The sequence below is a fragment of the Aquarana catesbeiana genome, linkage group LG07 (assembly GCF_042186555.1).
Source record: "Aquarana catesbeiana isolate 2022-GZ linkage group LG07, ASM4218655v1, whole genome shotgun sequence".
NCBI lineage: Eukaryota > Metazoa > Chordata > Amphibia > Anura > Ranidae > Aquarana > Aquarana catesbeiana.
Genome location: NC_133330.1, coordinates 39625743 through 39642551, shown reverse-complemented (window position 1 = coordinate 39642551; position 16809 = coordinate 39625743). Strand labels below are relative to the sequence as shown.

At 43.1% G+C, this 16809-nt stretch overlaps 1 protein-coding gene across 3 annotated transcripts in view; it reads right to left on the bottom strand.

Moving 5' to 3' along the window:
• Positions 1-463: 463 nt before the first annotated feature.
• The window catches only part of PDZRN3 (PDZ domain containing ring finger 3), a 344632-nt gene continuing 328286 nt past the window's right edge, over positions 464-16809 (bottom strand). For all 3 annotated transcript variants that reach the window (XM_073592023.1, XM_073592024.1, XM_073592025.1), the window contains 4 exons: positions 16502-16564; positions 14150-14251; positions 11226-11342; positions 464-8862 (listed from right to left, as the gene is read on the bottom strand). In XM_073592023.1, the coding sequence (XP_073448124.1) occupies positions 7309-8862; positions 11226-11342; positions 14150-14251; positions 16502-16564 (1836 nt within the window). In that variant the 3' untranslated portion in view covers positions 464-7308. The remainder of the gene's footprint in view (positions 8863-11225; positions 11343-14149; positions 14252-16501; positions 16565-16809) is intronic.

The window sequence follows — 16809 nt, the reverse complement described above, 5'->3', positions numbered from 1 at the left end:
GGACATGGTGGGTCATCTTTAGAAAGAGGGGCACCTCCACTGACGTATTTTGGGGTGTTCCCCCTTTATCAGACTTCAAAGTGAGTGAAATACTTGATGTTTGAGGTGAGGCTTTTGACCTGCAGATACCCTCATGAGCAAGTCCCCATTTTGTATTAATTTATAATAATCCTATATTGTTTTATATATATTTAAAATCATATTAACGGTATATTTATATTTTATATATTTTATGTTTATATTAGTTTATAGTTATTTTAATTATCCAGTGTGCAGTGTGTTCTGTTTATTCTTCCTCCAGTTTTTACGATACTACCTCCAGATATTTGCTGAACTAGCAAGGACAAGTAGATTGCTACTGATTCAGTGAGCATGGTGCATGTGAAGAATTTATTAAAATTGACGTCAGTAAAATACAGCGTCCCTTTAATTTGCGAAAAAAGCAAAGCAACACAGTCCCACCTTTTTGTGCATACAAAACAATAATTTATTTTCTCTCATTTGCCATGTTTGCAACCATCTTGCTATTTCATGAAATGTCATTATTTCAGTACAAACAAATAACGAAAGAAAATTACACATTTCCTTTTTAACTGAAGTGACCTTTCCTTGCCGATAAGTCAGAATGGAGCATTAAATACCCTTTAAAGGAGTTGTGTAGGCAAAAAAAATAAAAAGCACTCCAGGAGATCGTGGAGGTGTTAATATTATGATCAGAGATTAGTACCCATACTGTTTACATTGCTCTCCACAACTATCAAGACTCTGGACTCGCATACTGCTTGCCTTGCCACAGGCAATGATACAATGTAACACAATCACAGGGAAGAGAAGGCTGTAGGAAGATATGGGAGTCCATGGAGAGAAGTATATAAGACAGAAGAAAACAGCAAGCAGCTTGTTCATTCTGAGTTTGACTCTGTGACACTTACTTCAGCAAAAATGCATAATTTGCTGTGTAAAAAAAACAGTTAAAAATCAATTTTTTTTTGCCAGGACTCCTATATTCCCTAGGGGCTCCTGGTATTTGCTGTCAGATAAATTCACAAATTAAAACTGCATTTGACCTCTCACAACCCCCTTAAATATCATTCTGAACATATCAAAAACATTGTAAAAAACAGTATTATTATATAAGATCTGATACATAATTGGCTTTTTCTGTAGACTGCTGGCTTACATCATGGTATCCTGTTATTGTAGATAATGATAAATAGAAAGGCAGATTATATAAAAACACAACAGCAAAGTAATATCACAAAATACAGTTTAATAAAATATATTTTTTATATTGGCAGTTGCTTCTGTGTTTTTAGGCAAGAAAGCTTGTGTTTATTTATGAGTGAAGACTAAAAGTTATTACATGTGTAATAAAGAACTATTTGGCAATCACATTAAATAACTGTAGAGAATGGCGGACATATAAATTGTATACTGCAAAACGTCTATACCAGAAGGAGAGAGAAAGATTTTTGTACTCACTGTAAAATCCTTTACATGGGAGTCCACTGATGGACTTAGGAAGTCTTTCATCTTCAGGTTTTACAGCTGCCTACGGGAGGCAAACAAAAAAACTGTAGGCCTAACCCATTCCTACTACCAGCATGCCTCAGTTTGTACCAATGCAGTCTAGAGAGCATGACTATAAACACAGAAGGGTGGGATCTGTATGCCTCAATTGACTTCAACAAAAGTAGATTACGTGAGTACAAAAATAATTGATTCTAACGCATCTATTGAGGGACACAGGATGTCATTCACCTTCAGGACATTTCAAAAGAAGTCCAACAAAGAGCCTTATGCCCCAAATGGTATCAGATGAAACCGCAATATCCACTTTTGAGAATGAGAAGAACCAGGTGAGACAGCCTTGCAAAGCTGGGAAGCAGCTGCTTTATTCCAAAAAGCCCAAAGAAGACCACAGGCCTAGTAGAGTGTGCCTTGGCAAGAAAAAGAAAGAACGTGATCCTTGAGACCATCATCCTGGCTGATGGTCTGCCTGAGCCACCTAGAGATGGTGGAACGAGATTCCAGATCACCCTTATGGGGTACATCTGGGATTAAAAGGGAATCAGTCTTTCTAAAGGAAGCAGTAACTGAGCGATAACTCTCACATTTGGAAGCATGTCCAAAATCTGGAGGGAAGTCTCCTTTTGTTGAACTGGAGCCATACAGAGGAACATGAAAGCAATGTATGAGTTGAGGTTAAAGGCAGAAATAGCACAAGGCAAGAAGGAAGTCTAGGGTTTCAATACCATCTTGTCTCTTTGCAAATCCAGAAAAGATTCTTTGCAGGATAGGCCACCAGTTCCAACAACTGACCCACAGAGGTGATGGCTGTAAGGAATACTTCCTTGTGGGTGACAGTAGAGAGAGGAATTACTCTAATGGCAATTTCTAAAGTGCAAATAGAACCAGATTCACATCCCATAGGGTCATAGTACAACAAACAGGAGGATCTACATGGGAAACTCCTTGTACAAAAGGTCTTAATCAAGAAGTCAGGGGCCATTAGTCTGAAAGAATATCGAAAGGACAGACACCTGGCCATTGATGGTGCTTAGAGATAAAATGCTTGTCTAGACCGAACTGCAGGAAAGAGGATTTGTTTCACGGAGAAGACCCTAGGGTGGAGGCCAAGGGAAGTATGCCTTCCACAACCAGTGATAGACCCTGCAGGAAATAGCCTTCCTAGACTACAAAAGTGATGTCATGTATAGCTGTGACAGACCCAACCAGGACAGGGGCTTTTGGAGGGGACTGCAGGGTAGCCTCTTGCCTACTGACTATGGGCCCTGACTTTTGAGGGGGCTCTATTCTTGGGAGGTGTGTGCCTGGGACCCTTGGAGTGGTCTTGCTTTGGATTCAAGCCCATGTCTCCCAAAAACACACAGACTCTGGGAACTGGAAGACCCAGATACATATTTGGGGCCTCTATGCCCAAACCAGCATTGACTGCCTCAACCCCGCTTCTCGACTCAGAGTAGACTTTAATATAAGCAGCTCAAAGCAACCTGATGCTAGGGTCTCCTGCTATAGTCTGTTTATTAAGGTGTTATGTGTTTATTGTTAAGTATGTCTCTCCCAATGTGTGCCTCCTAGGTGTGCATTCCCATTGTTAATTGAGTCACCTATTGTTTCTGTCTGTCTGCTCATCTCCTGGAGATGTGATTAATATTGTGTCTACTATACCTTGTTATCAAACCATTGTGGGATGTTTATGTGTTTATGCTTATGATAATGTGTAATGTAATTTGTGTATCCATGGTTGTGGGCTTGTTGCCGGACAGTCTGGGCACCTAGGCTTGTTTATTTGACTAGATGTTAAATAGCTTACTGTTCAGTTAGCTTAATGTTTATGTTCCATAGCTATGTTATTATATTCCTGTTTATAGTTTGCATTGTTAGGGTAATGTGAGCAGGCTCTACCTGATCTTGCGTGTTATATATGCTGTGTGAGTTTTCTCTAAAGCCAGTTCCAGTTTGCACCTAAACTAATGCCGTCTAGTCCTTTGGTGCTCAACTATAATACCTGGTTCCAGACTGGAGGACGCTGTATATTGGCGGAAGCAACCAAGCTGGGTGCCGGACGTCCCATCACATTTTGCATTGTATTTGTATCCAATTTTTGAACGAAAACTGTACTGATTGAATGAAAATCGTATGATCTGGTTTCGTACGAGAACATTTTTTGTGTTTGTCCCTTCGGATAATTTCAGACGAACTGTTGTGATCAGCTCTTGAAAGCTAAGTACCAACGATCAGATTATCAAACGTCGAAAGCGTTATTTTGCATATATGATTTTCTGATCTTGTGTACTAGGCTTTAGACGCGGGTTTCCCCAGTCTACAACTTCAACCAAAGTGTCCTATGTATATATACTCACAGGAGATCCATGTGAGAGATAAGCAGGGAAGCCTCCACAGATCATCACAACCTATGCAACTGAGGTGCTTGAACCAACTGGCTTATTCACAAAGTGAGACCTCTTAGAAAGGACAAGCACTGAAGTAATGTCCATGGCTCTGAACCTCTAAAGCACTCTTCAGCTAATTTCAACCAGAACTGAGTTTGGAAAGCTCCCTATGTGAAATTTAGGACACTCAAGGTCACTTCCAGGTTATCCCTGCAATGTCTAATCCACAGAAGTTCGGATGTAATGCTCCAAAAGCCAGGCTTCCAAACAGCAGACCTGAAAATAGGATGCTCACCCACCTAGGACAATAGCCAAAAACTGAGGCATGCTGGTAGTAGGAGTGGTTATTCTGGACTGGCCTACGTTTTTTTGTTTGCCAGTATCCAGTCGTAGGTTGTAGCAAACCCCAAGCATGATAGATTTTCTGTGTCCCTCAATGGAAGAGAAAGAAATTAAAATATTTATTAAGCAAAAAGCAATGTCCTTGCAAAGAAACCAATTTGAATTCCTCTTTCAGTGATCTTCAACAAACTTAAATCTGATTTGATGTTTAGGGTTAGTGCACTCACCGCTGTCTGCATCCTCTTACTGAAGAACAGCTCCAAGAAAAATTTATAACACATCCTTTAAATCACTTACCTTTTCCTTTCATCTTTATTTCAGCTGCTGTACACACCTCAAAGCTGTCACTATTACACTGCCACATGTCAGCTAAATGCTTCAATCAGGCTTTCATTGGGAGTGCCTGCTAAGTTGATGGGTGGGTGGGAAGGGGGGGGGGGTAAACAGGTGGGCTTACAGGAGCAGGCATGGAAGGAAACCTGAGCTAAGAGTGAAACACGGGGGCTGCCAGTTGACCCCCTTCTAAAAAAAATGCTAGCTCACTTGGCTTTCATGCTTATTCTCTAAGACTTGGAAGAAAAACCTGATCTGCATGCCACCCTTGGATCAGTAAGCTAGCATTTTTATGCAATGGTAGCCCACATGTTCCCTGAAGCAAAGGTCAACATCTTGCTGTTTAGTTACCAATAAAAGCCAATAGGAAGCTGATGCAGTAGCAATAAGTCAGCATCACTTACAATTCTTTTGACAAAACTTCCCTTCTGTGTGTTTTTTTAAACTGTGTTAAACAGTCTAGCTGGAGCTGCCCTTTTATTAAGCCTATTATAGGTACATTAGCCAATTTGTTTAGAACAATTTGGCAGCTTTTACCTAATCAAATAGGCAGCTAATTTATATGGTTAAAGGGGTTGTAAACCCTCATGGTTTTTCACCTTAATGCAGTCTATGCATTAAAGTGAAAAACCTCCTGTCATGTACCAGCCCCCCAGAGCCCCCTTATACTTACCTGAACCCTGTCTTTCTCCGGCCGGGAACAAGCACACCAGCTCTAGCTGGTGTCTCGTGTCCTGATTGATAGCAGCGCAGCCATTGGCCCCAGCTGTTTGCAATCAAATCCAATGACATGGACGCAGACACAGGACTCGGGAGCACGCCTGCACGGGTGTCCAAAAGAGATCCCTTCTCCGTCGTGAGCACTGGATGAGGGCCGGAGCTACCAGCGTTGATGAGGGACCCCAGAAGAGGAGGATTGGGGCCACTCTGTGCAAAACAAACTGCACAGTGGAGGTAAGTATGACATGTTTGTTATTTAAAAAAACAAAACCCAAGGTTTAGTAGCCCTTTAAACCAGCCTTTCCCAACCTTTTCAACACAGAGGAACCCTTGAAATAACTTTCTGGCCTTAGGGAACCCCGGCTAGAAATTTCTATATCTACAACTCATTATACATCAGTGAGATGGTCAGTGGGAAGAATGCTCCTTACACGTGTGGTCATTGGGAAGAATTCGTTGGATAAAAAATTCTGTGGTGTCACTGGGAACTTATCTGAGAGGCAGAAATTGCTCACTGCTCAAGGAACCCCAAGCAACCTCTGGAGGAACCCTAGGGTGCCATGGAACCCTGGTTGAGAAACCGTAACCAATATCCATTATGTTTACTGGGGAATATAATGGAAAATAAGGCTGTATGATGACCATATATATAGGAGACATGAGGTGTCTTTGAATGTTGGCTATAAGTCGGTATCAAGTAGAAATAGTAAGCTGCTTGCTTGACAACACACATACAGTATGCATAGGCTGAAATAAAAGGAATACGAGCACTCCATTCTGTCTGGAGGTGTAATGCCTATGTCCACAATAATTTTTTTTTTACCAGTAGTGGCCCTTGGCATGCCTTTATCTGGCCCTTGGGGCACTATTCCACCAACTGACACCATTGATGAGACTCCATTTCTCCAACTGACACCATCGATGGGGCACTATTCCTCCCACTGACACCATCGATGAGGCACTACGCCACCAACTGACACCATTGATGGGGCGCTATTTTTCCCATTTATACCAGCAATGGGGAACTAATCCTCATATTCAAACCTATGATGAGGAATTGTTTACCCACTGATGCTGGGGCATTTTCTGCTCCCACTGGTCACAGTCTGGCCCCCCTGAAGTCAGAAGGACATTAAACTGGTCCTCTGCTTCGGAAGTTTGGAGACCCCTGTTCTATACAATGGCAATATTTATAAAGTTGGAATGTTTACTGATGGTTCCAGAACAGCCAATACATTTTGGGGCCCTGAATCCTCTACATCAGGACTCACTGAGAGCTCTGTTTACCACTATCCTGTATGGCATTTTCAGTTTCCTTATTTGCAATTTCAGTATTATCCCTTCTGATTCGGCCACAGGTTACTTTTACTCACAGCACTGATGAAGTGGAAGCAGACCCCCAAAATGCATTGGCTCTTGTGAAACCTTCAACAAAAATTACAACTGTATAATGATTGCATTGTTATACAGCATTGACTTGAACACAGGTACTGCCCTTCCTGATGTAGTGGAGTGCTCGCATTGCTTTTGTTTCACCTGATGACCGTATATATATCAGTGTATGTGGCTGTTGTAGGACCATTTCCATTGACTGAGGAGTGCCCAGACACCAAACCCCAAGATTCTATTCACTTTGGGCATATCAGTGAAAGGGCAAATCTTCTAAATGGTCTGCCTTCTCTTTCTTGGGAGACCGACTGAATCTTGGAGGATTTGGGCAATTTTAGATCCCTCTGCTATGTTGGGTACTCAAGGCATTAGCTGCAAGTAGCTGTAATTGTCTCAGAAGCAGCAGTGAGGTTTTGTGCAATTTTGACACCGAGTTGTAAGATTAGGTATGTAAAAAAGCCAAAACTATTAAACACAGTGACTGTAATTATCTTATATTTACAAAAAGAAAAAAATATTTGCCACATTTAACGAGGCGGGGGAATTCTACCGCAACGGTAGTTTGATATTTACAAAAGAAGAGAAGAAAAGTTTGGAGTTCTTTGTTTTATACAGTTGTGACGGAGAGTAGCGAGTTGTACACTCGCGTTCCATCTGGAGATTTTGCGCCGTGGGTTAACAGTTCTTGAATTGTCATCCAGTTGTCAAAAATCTTTTTATTGCGTTTCTTCATCATCTTTTTGTGGCTGAGGTCGATGATGCTGACCTCCTTGTTATCCTCTGTAGTCTGTTTCTCTTTTAAGCAATCCAACCTGCTCTGCATCATGAACTCTTTCCGTTTTCTCTGTTCTGAGGCTTTCCTAATGTGCTGTTTGCGTTCTTCCTTGCTCCAGTAACGTCCCATTTTCATTTCGCTAATGGCGTCATCATCTGTCGTCATTCCGCTCCTCTCTTCCTTGATCTTAATGGCTCTCTCTCTTAACAACTTATCTCGAACTGGTCTTTTTGTGATGTAGCGGGTCCCGTCACTACGTACTTTCACTTTCCATTCCATCCTTGGCTCTGAGGCATTCTGAAGATCTTTACACATGCTGACCAAGCTCATCTGGCTTTGAGCATACTCGACTGCTGATTTTTGCTGGATTAGCTGCATGTAACTCTGATAGTGCTGTGCATGGGCGGGGATGTGGGCGTGCTTGTAAGGTGAATGGCGTAAAGGTGGTGCAAAAGAACTGGACTGCTTTTCAGAGGAGCTTTGACTTTTGCCAGGTTCAGCAACTTTTTTGTCTCTAACTTCCACTGCCTTGTTTGTGTCTGAGTCCTTGGCTGTTTGGAGATATCTGGCGGGGCTGGACTCGCGGCTTTCTCCGCTTGATCGTACATTCTTCGGTGATGCATTGTAAGGAATGCTACTAGCTGCTCCCTCTGGACAGCTGTTAAGAGCGTCAGCCATCCTGCGCAGCGAGTTGTCGGGGGAAATTTCCAAAGTCAAAGGGGTGCTACGGCAGCTTTCCCCAGTGTTGTAGGCACTTGAGCTGTCCTTGTCTGACTTCTCTGGCAACTCGGTGATATCGGAAAGCTCGTGCCGACGCACGTCGATGCTAGTGTTGTAATTACGGAAGCCGCTGTTGTGCAGCATCCAGGATTCTCTGTACTGCTCCTTTAGTTGTTGCATCTTATGAGCGCGGACTATGTTCAAACACTCAAGCTCGATGCTGTGTAGCTCCTCATTCAGCATTTCCAGTTCACGGTCCACGCTCTCCTGGTCACTGGGGTTGGTCTCCATTGTGCTGGTTTGGTAATATCGACTCCGCTGGTTGGCACTTTGGACCTGGCACTTCAGTTCGAGAAGTTTTCGGAATCTCTCACACTCATCCATGGGGATGCCCAGGAAGTCTGCATCTGTACAGTCGGCAGATATAAAGGACTCATTGCTGAACTGCATATCTCCGCTGCCCAGAGTGTCTTGACTGTACATGAGCTTCTTCTGACTTTCCAGTGTGTTTGATGATGTGGTGTGATCATCGGCAATGTTCTCCTGCTCTGAGCTTTCATCGTTCCGGGTGCTTTCGTCTGTACGCCCAACGCCACTGTCCTTCTCTAACTGGTTGGACAAAATGGTTGCGGTGTCTGTGGTTCCATCGTCTTCTTCAATTTTTTTCTAGAAATTAAGACATGGCAAAGCAAATATTTTATTAAGGACAAACATTGAAGGTATATTTACATAAAAAGCAACAGACTCTATAAGCATTATATAAAAAACAAAAACAGACTGTGCAGTCTACACGTGTCTTGGCATAATCAATGTAGTGGGGGACCTTTTTGAATGGGTTTGTTTATTCTGGGGGCTAAAGGAAGAGTGTGTGTGATTGCATGGCTCTTCCCCTTGGGGGGTTAGTATGTTGTGATGTGCTGTTGGAGGGAGTTTTGTTACAGTGTTTTTCTGTTTGTTTGCTGTATGTAGCCCTACTAGGATAGGAGGACGCCCCATTTCTCGCCCCCCCCTTTTTCCCCCTCCTTTTCTCCACCCTCTCCCCCCCTTTTCTACTCTTCTTTTTTCTCCCTTTTTTTGTTGTTCTTTGCTTTTTCTTTTCTTTATTCCCTTTTTTCCCCTTTTCTTTTGTTTACAATACGTGGGTATATATTTGTGGATGCCCTCCTAGCATGCCAATACATTATTTTTATTTTTGCTTTGGTGACTACGATAGGACATTACAGAATTAATTTCCCTTCTTAAATGGTCCAATGTCCGGCACTCTGCCCCCTGCATATTTGTTGGTTGGGGCAGTTCTGACCTTCTATCGGAGTGTCCATATCTGAACTGCAGCAACTGAATAATCATTATGTAATCTTACAGTGGGTGGTTTTATTGTTTGGTATATCCACTTGTTTTGTTTGGAGATATGTACACTATGCTATAATTATGTACCATTAATTACTTTGTTAAAATAATGATTATTTTTTTAGATGGAGATCAAAAGTTCCCAGAGGAAGCAGAGCTAATATGCAAAACGCGTTGGACCTGATCTCCAGAAATTTCCATCGATCAATCTCTAATTATTGAAAATTATGCCGTGCCTCACATGCTAGTGGGGTAATTTTAAAGTTTAAATGGTCGTGTTAAGACCTATTGTTTATTAATTGTATCCATTTTTGTAATAAAGTGAAAGTGATTTTATATTAGTGTCTAATGCTTTGCCTCAGACAAATACACATCCTTAAAACCCCCTTCACACTGGAGGCCTTTTTCAGGCGCATAAGGGGGTTAAAAATACCACCTGTAAAGTGCCTGAAAAATGCCTCCCCTGCAGCCCTGCGGTGCGCTGGCAGGAGGTTAAAAAAACCCTGCAAGCAGCATCTTTGGGACGGTGGAGGAGCGGTGTATACACCGCTCCTTCACCGCCCCTGCCCATTGAAATGAATAGGCACCGCTGCAGAAGCGCCTGCAAAGCGCCTGCAAAGCGCTTGCAAAGCACTTTGGCAGCGGAGCTTTTAGGGTACATTTAACCCTTTCTTCGGCTGCTAGTGGGGGCTAAAAGCGTCCCGCTAGCAGTCGAATGGCGCTGCTAAAACGACAGTAAAGCACCACTAAAACTAGCGGCGCTTTACCGCCAATGCGGCCGACGGCTCAATGTAAAAGGGCTCTTAAAATCCCACATGAACAAATGGGAGGTTCGACCCCCTAAATGTTCTTTTTTTCCTTGTCTTTGCTCTAGGTGCACTCCAAATATCCTGGTCACCCTTTTAGACCCTGCTGGACATTCTTCCGGCTGTAGGCATCCATACACTGCAACACATACACAGCCCAGCGCTCACTGGTCAGCGCAGCCACATGCTCATGCTGACCAGTGGGAAGCACTTCTTCCTTCTGGGACATCTTACCCGAAGATGCCTCATATGTGCTTCTTATTGGTCACCATGATTACATGGCTGAGTCGACCAATGAACTCGCCGTTGTGAGTTTTATGATGGATACTCACTCCGGGGCTGCGGTGTACAGACCGTTACTTTGGCAGTACAGGGCATTTTTTTTTAAATGTTTCCATTGTTATATGTCCCCAATAAGAGTGCTCAGTGCTTGTGTCCTTTATTCAACAATAGCTTGTCTATTAGCCTTGAAAATGGCCAAAAATTACTATAGTCCCATAGAAAGCAAACGGGTTTGCCTCTAAGTGTGAGGTTTTTGGGCTCCGTGCCAGGTCTGCTGAACACGAGCAAATTTGCTCATCCTTAGACAGTATGTATTAGGATCTCTATCCTCTAATCTCTGAACATTACAAACGTATCTCCTCTCCAGCTGTCAGTCCAGTTATCTTAAAAGCATCCAGCTAAAACAATGAAAATATATGGTCCTCTCCCCCTGTAAGCCTTTTATGTGATGCTCTGACAAATAGCCGCTGCTAGTCCTAACCTCATATATTCATTAAACTGGCTGGTTAGTTTAATCCATTTAATGGGAGGCGGGAATGGCGCTACAAGATATGACAAGAGCTGGTGACAGAGTACAGTGCAGAATCGCATTACCTGCTCAAGCATGCTGGCTGTAAATTGCATTGCCTGGTGGTGCTGTTCCTCCAACATATCCATGTGCAGATCATCCAGAAAATCATTTCTGTCATCGTCCATCCATCCTTCATCCAGCTGTGCACCAGAGGAAAAGAAAAAAAAAAAAAGATGATATCACAGATCTGTCAAAGAAACAATACCAACAACGCCCCCTTCCTGTCTGCCCTCCACCCCCCTTAATGGACTGCCCTACAGATAGCTGTAAAGTGATTAATATTTTATCTTGTTTGTGTGCTAAAGATATAGATTGCTTGTAGGAATAATCCAAATGCAAAAACACAACAGCACTAATGGGAAGACAGAGCTTATTAGTCCTGCCAATGACTTTTCATACAAAATACAGCCCTACATACTCTAAGAATCAGCCATAGAGCCAGGCAACTGGGGTTGTTGGAACATGTTACATCCAAGCAGATGTAAGAACAGGGCCACTGTTAGAAATCACGGTGCCCCATACAGCCTACCCGACAGGATCCCCAACCCCCTCCCCCTCCCAAACAAAAAAACAATGTCAAACTGATATTTTCTATAAAAATTTACTAAAATCATTACTAGCGGACACAAACACAACAAAATTTACAAAATTCCTGATACATATAAAAGATAAAACTGTATTGAGTTTATAAGTAAAGCTCTGTGTGTGAATAAGGTCTTGGGGCTTATTCACATGGGTGCTGTGGTTGGTACAGTGTGAATCAGTGCTTTTTTTTTTTATGGGACTGGAGCTGTGTGCAGGCAGCCTATGTTACGCTATGGGGATGCTGCGTCTATACGAACACAGCTACAGGTCCTAATTTGAAAGGTGTGTGGGTGCAGGTCTAAGGCTCCAAACACAGTGTGCATATGGGCCACTCACCTTTCCTTCACACCTGTCAAATTAGGACCTGCAGCTGTGTTCATACATACAATAAGTGCCCTTTCACACTGAAAGCGCCCGGACATTGGCGGTAAAGCGGCGCTATTTCTAGCACCGCTTTACCGTCGTTTTAGCGGGGCTATTCGACCACTAGCGGGGCAGTTTTAACCCCTGCTAGTGGCCAAAAAGGGGTTAAATCCGCCCGCAAAATGCCGCTGCAGTGGCGCTTTGCCGGCGGTTCGGCGGCGCTGCCCATTGATTTGAATGGGCAGGAGAGGTGGAGAAGCGGTATATTCACCGCTTCTACACCGCTACAAAGAAGCTGCTGGCAGGACTTTTTGTGACGTCGTGCCAGCGCAGCAGTTTGAAAGCACTCGGCTTTCACACTGGGACTGTAGCTGAGGTATTTTTTCAGGCGCTTTACAGGTGCTAATTTAAGCGCTAAAGCGCCTGAAAAACGCCTCCAGTGTGAAAGGGGTCTAACAGGAGGCTCTAGCTGCATAAACACTGTATGGGCCAGAGAACCTGTGTAAATAAGCACTTAATTATGTGATGTTTATTATTTTTTACACATTTTTTAAATTACCGTATTAATCAGTGTATAACACACACTTTTTCCCCCTGAAAATCAGGGGCAGATCATGCGTGCGTGTTATACGGCTCTTTCTGGCTTCCTCTACGTGGAAGGAGGGGGCTTGCGCCACTAGATTACACGGTCACGATCTCCTGCCTACCCGGCGCTCAGTCACACACAGTCCTAACTCCTGGCCTGGCATTGGACCACTGTTCTGCCTATCATAGGAGCCGGGCCAGGAGGCGGAACCTTGAGTGACTGCGAGTGCCGGGTGCACAGGAGATCGCGGCTCTGTGTAATCCGGCAATAGTGAGGCTGCAATGATGGGCAAAGCAAGGCTGCAGATGGGCACTGAGCAGGCTGCATTGATCGGCAATGGAGAGGCTGCAGATGGGCACTGATAAGGCAATTTTTACAATTGTATTTTATATTATTTTTTATTTTAACAGCGCTGTTGGGGGGGGGGGATCTATACAGACCCTTGATGTCTCACTTCTGAGACAGAGAAAGTGATTGGGGACACATCTCCATCTCTCCAGTGTCAGCTGCACAGAAAGACTGCACAGAGCTTCCTGTTCCTGTTCATTCACAAGCTGAAGCTTAGTCAGCATGGGCACTGAGCAGGCTGCATTAATGGGCAATGAAGAGGCTGCAGATGGGCACTGATCAGGCTGCAATGGAGAGGCTGCAGATGGGCACTGATCAGGCTGCAATGGAGAGGCTGCAGATGGGCACTGAGCAGGCTGCATTAATGGGCAATGGAGAGGCTACAGATGGGCACTGATAAGGCAATTTTTACTATTGTATTTTATATATTTTTTTTAATTTTAACAGCGCTGTTGGGGGGCGGGGGATCTATACAGACCCTTGATGTCTTACTTCTGAGACAGAGAAAGGGATTGGGGACACAGTCCTCAATCTCTATCTCTCCAGTGTCAGCTGCACAGAATGACTGAACATCAGGAAAAACTCTGCACAGAGCTTCCTGTTCATTCACAAGCTGAAGCATAGTAAACATAGGGCAGCAGAAGGAAAGGGGACCTGTAAAGAAGGGGGTGATCAGTGCGACAGCATTTACTGTAACTGATCTCCTGCAGTTACCCCCTGCTTCAGCTGAAAGTCGGCAGGGGGGAGAGGAGGAGAAGACAGCTTTCAGCTGCGGCAGGGAGAACTACAGGGGATCAGTTGCAAAAGAAAAACACTCTAAGCATTTACAATACTAGAGATACTATTACCTTGTGTGGTCAAAGCTCATTAGCTGCACCCAGTGTGATTGTTATCCCTGGATCTGTGGGCAACTACTCCACCTTTTCATGGTCACCCTGATGATGTCTACGCGGCTAAAAAGTATTTATACTACCTACGCTCTTTTTCCAAATCCTTTCTTTTAGAAGAAAGAGGAGCTCTAATTGGTCACAGAGATGATCACATAAAAGAAATAAGGTACTATACCTGCAATTCTGGCCTTGCTACTAGTAAGAAAACATTTTTTGCGTCTTCGCTTGTAAGGAGAGCCACGGCTTCTTCATGGTTGTGAACATCGATGCCGTTAATCTTAAAAATGGAAACAAATAAAGTACTTTTGAGTAAATTATATTCTTAAGTGTCACAAATAGACATGGAGAGGTTGGCAAGTTGGAAGTTTATACTGGAATAAAAATGGGTCCATTCTTCTGGACAAACTTTGACATATCCTCATATCATAATTAAGCCAATAGCAGAAGAGGTTAAGACACTTCCAGCCTAATACGGGGAACAATGACAACGGGGTATCACATGGTACTACCACTAGTGGTCCATTTTGCCCATGTTTACAATACAGAGGACTATGGGAAAGAACACAAGGGTAGCCATGATGGATCATCAATTATTTCCTCCTGCAGTAGAGCAAATGCTGTGAATGCTACTTTTTGAAAAATAGTAATACAATCTGATGAATGTAGATGTTGGAGCCATGTCCCACTTAAAAAGCTGAACTTGGTATTGACTTTTCAAAAAATAAAATAAAAAATTTACTTCATATCTCCTTTAAATACTCATGAACGAGTTATGGCTGAGGCTGTAATTGTTTAGCTGCTTGCTGACGTCCTAGCTGGGATAATATGTCCTTAGTTTGACATTAAATACCGGGGGTTATGGCCTGTAGCTAGATGCCATAAACTTCCATATAATTCTTTCCCGCAGGCACCAGTCTTTCAGATAAAAGTGGTCCGATCGGTGCATTCGCAGCTGGATTCTTTTTATAAGTGGCGGAAAGGGTTGTCCCCCCCCCCCCACCACCACCACCACCACTTTCCTGTGGTTCCCGGGCTTACCTGGGTGATCGGTAGCTCTGGGAACTGATCTGGCGCTGGCGGCATCTGAGCACAGAGATGAGTGGAGGAAAGATAACCTCTGCTCATTCCCTATGGCCTAGGAGGACCGGAGCGATATCATGACATCATTTTCAGTTCCAGTCCCATGTAAACAAGGCCATATTTTAAAGCAAAAGATCAAGATGTATTTTTATTTTTTTTGGATCTTTTGCTTTTAAGGGTAGAGGAGAGATTTGGGGTCTTTTAGACCCCAGATGTCTCCAAAAGGCTACATTCACACTGAAAGCACCGGGCATTGGCGGTATAGTATCGCTAGTTTTAGCGGCGCTTTACCGTTGATTTAGCGGCGCTTTTCGGGCCGCTAGTGAGGCAATTTTAACCCCCTCTAGCAGCCGAAAAAAGGGTTAAAAGTGCCCGTGTTGCAGCCCTGCCCATTCATTTAAATGGGCAGGGCGTTTTAGGAGCAGTGTAGCACTCCCAAACCGCCCCAAAGATGCTGCTTGCAGGACTTTTCAGAACGTCCCGCAAGCGCACCGCCCCAGTGTGAATAGTCACACTGAAATGAATGGGGAGTTGGTTTTCAGGCATTAATTAGAGGCTGTTTCTAGCGCTAAAACGTCTGAAAACCACCTCAGTGTGAAAGCAGCCTAAAGAGGACCTATCATGATGTCTTGTTACCGTAAGGGATGTTTACATTCCATGTGATAGCAATAAAAGTGATCAAATTTTTTTTTTTTTTAAATGGACAGTGTAAAAATGTAAAAATTTTAATAAAATAAATTCAATTTATTATTTTTTTCAAGCGCCCCCATCACCGCACGCAGTGGTGAACGCATATGTAGGTCACGCCCACATATGTAAATGTTGTTCACACCACACGCGTGAAGTATCGCCGCGAACGTCTGAGCGAGAGCAATATTCCAGCACTAGACCTCCTCTGTAACTCTAAACTGGTAGCCTGTAGAAATTTTTAAAGAGTCACCTATGAAGATTTCTAGGTATTGTAGTTTGGTGCCATTTCACGAACACGCGCAATTTTAAAGCAGGATATGTTAGGTATCTATATTTACTTGGGGTAACATATTTTATATTTTACAAAAAATATTGGGTATATATTGTGGGTTTTTTTTTAATTCATTACAATATATTTTTTCCAAAAAAATTGCTTTGAAAAAACCGCTGAGCAAAAAAAGTATGACCTAAAAAAATGCAATGACGGCAATTCTAGGGTGTCTTCTAAAAAATATATATAATGTTTGGAGGTTCTAAGTAATTTTCTAGCAAAAAATACAGATTTTTAGTTGTAAACAACAAGTGTCAGAAAAAGGCCTGGTCAGCAAGTGGCTAGATTACTGCCTCCAGAGCTGGTGTGAAAAAGGTTTTACATGGCTGATTACTTGGCAACACACAATCTAACAATAAAAGTTTCACTTTTCCATACAAAACTGTGTTCTTACTGCACATATGACAAATTATCTTTCATTCTTACCTGTATTATCCGATCTCCCTCTCTGATCCTCCCGTCTTTAGCGGCAATGCTGTTCGGGTCAATCTGAAATGCAAGTGCAAATAATATGAGCTTAAGCGGACCTCCTTACTATAAGCCATGTGTCTGTTATTGCCAACCCAGGTGTGCAGCAATGAAAAACAGTGGAAAAAGTCGAAGTAATCCTTTTCCAAGAGAGAGGACCTGAAGCTGCTGATGTCTTTCTGAAAATGCTTTTCCTGCCATCAGCCATTTGATGGCTTCGGTTGGGAACACAGGCATCTGTAACCCTTATCATTTATGGCATGGCT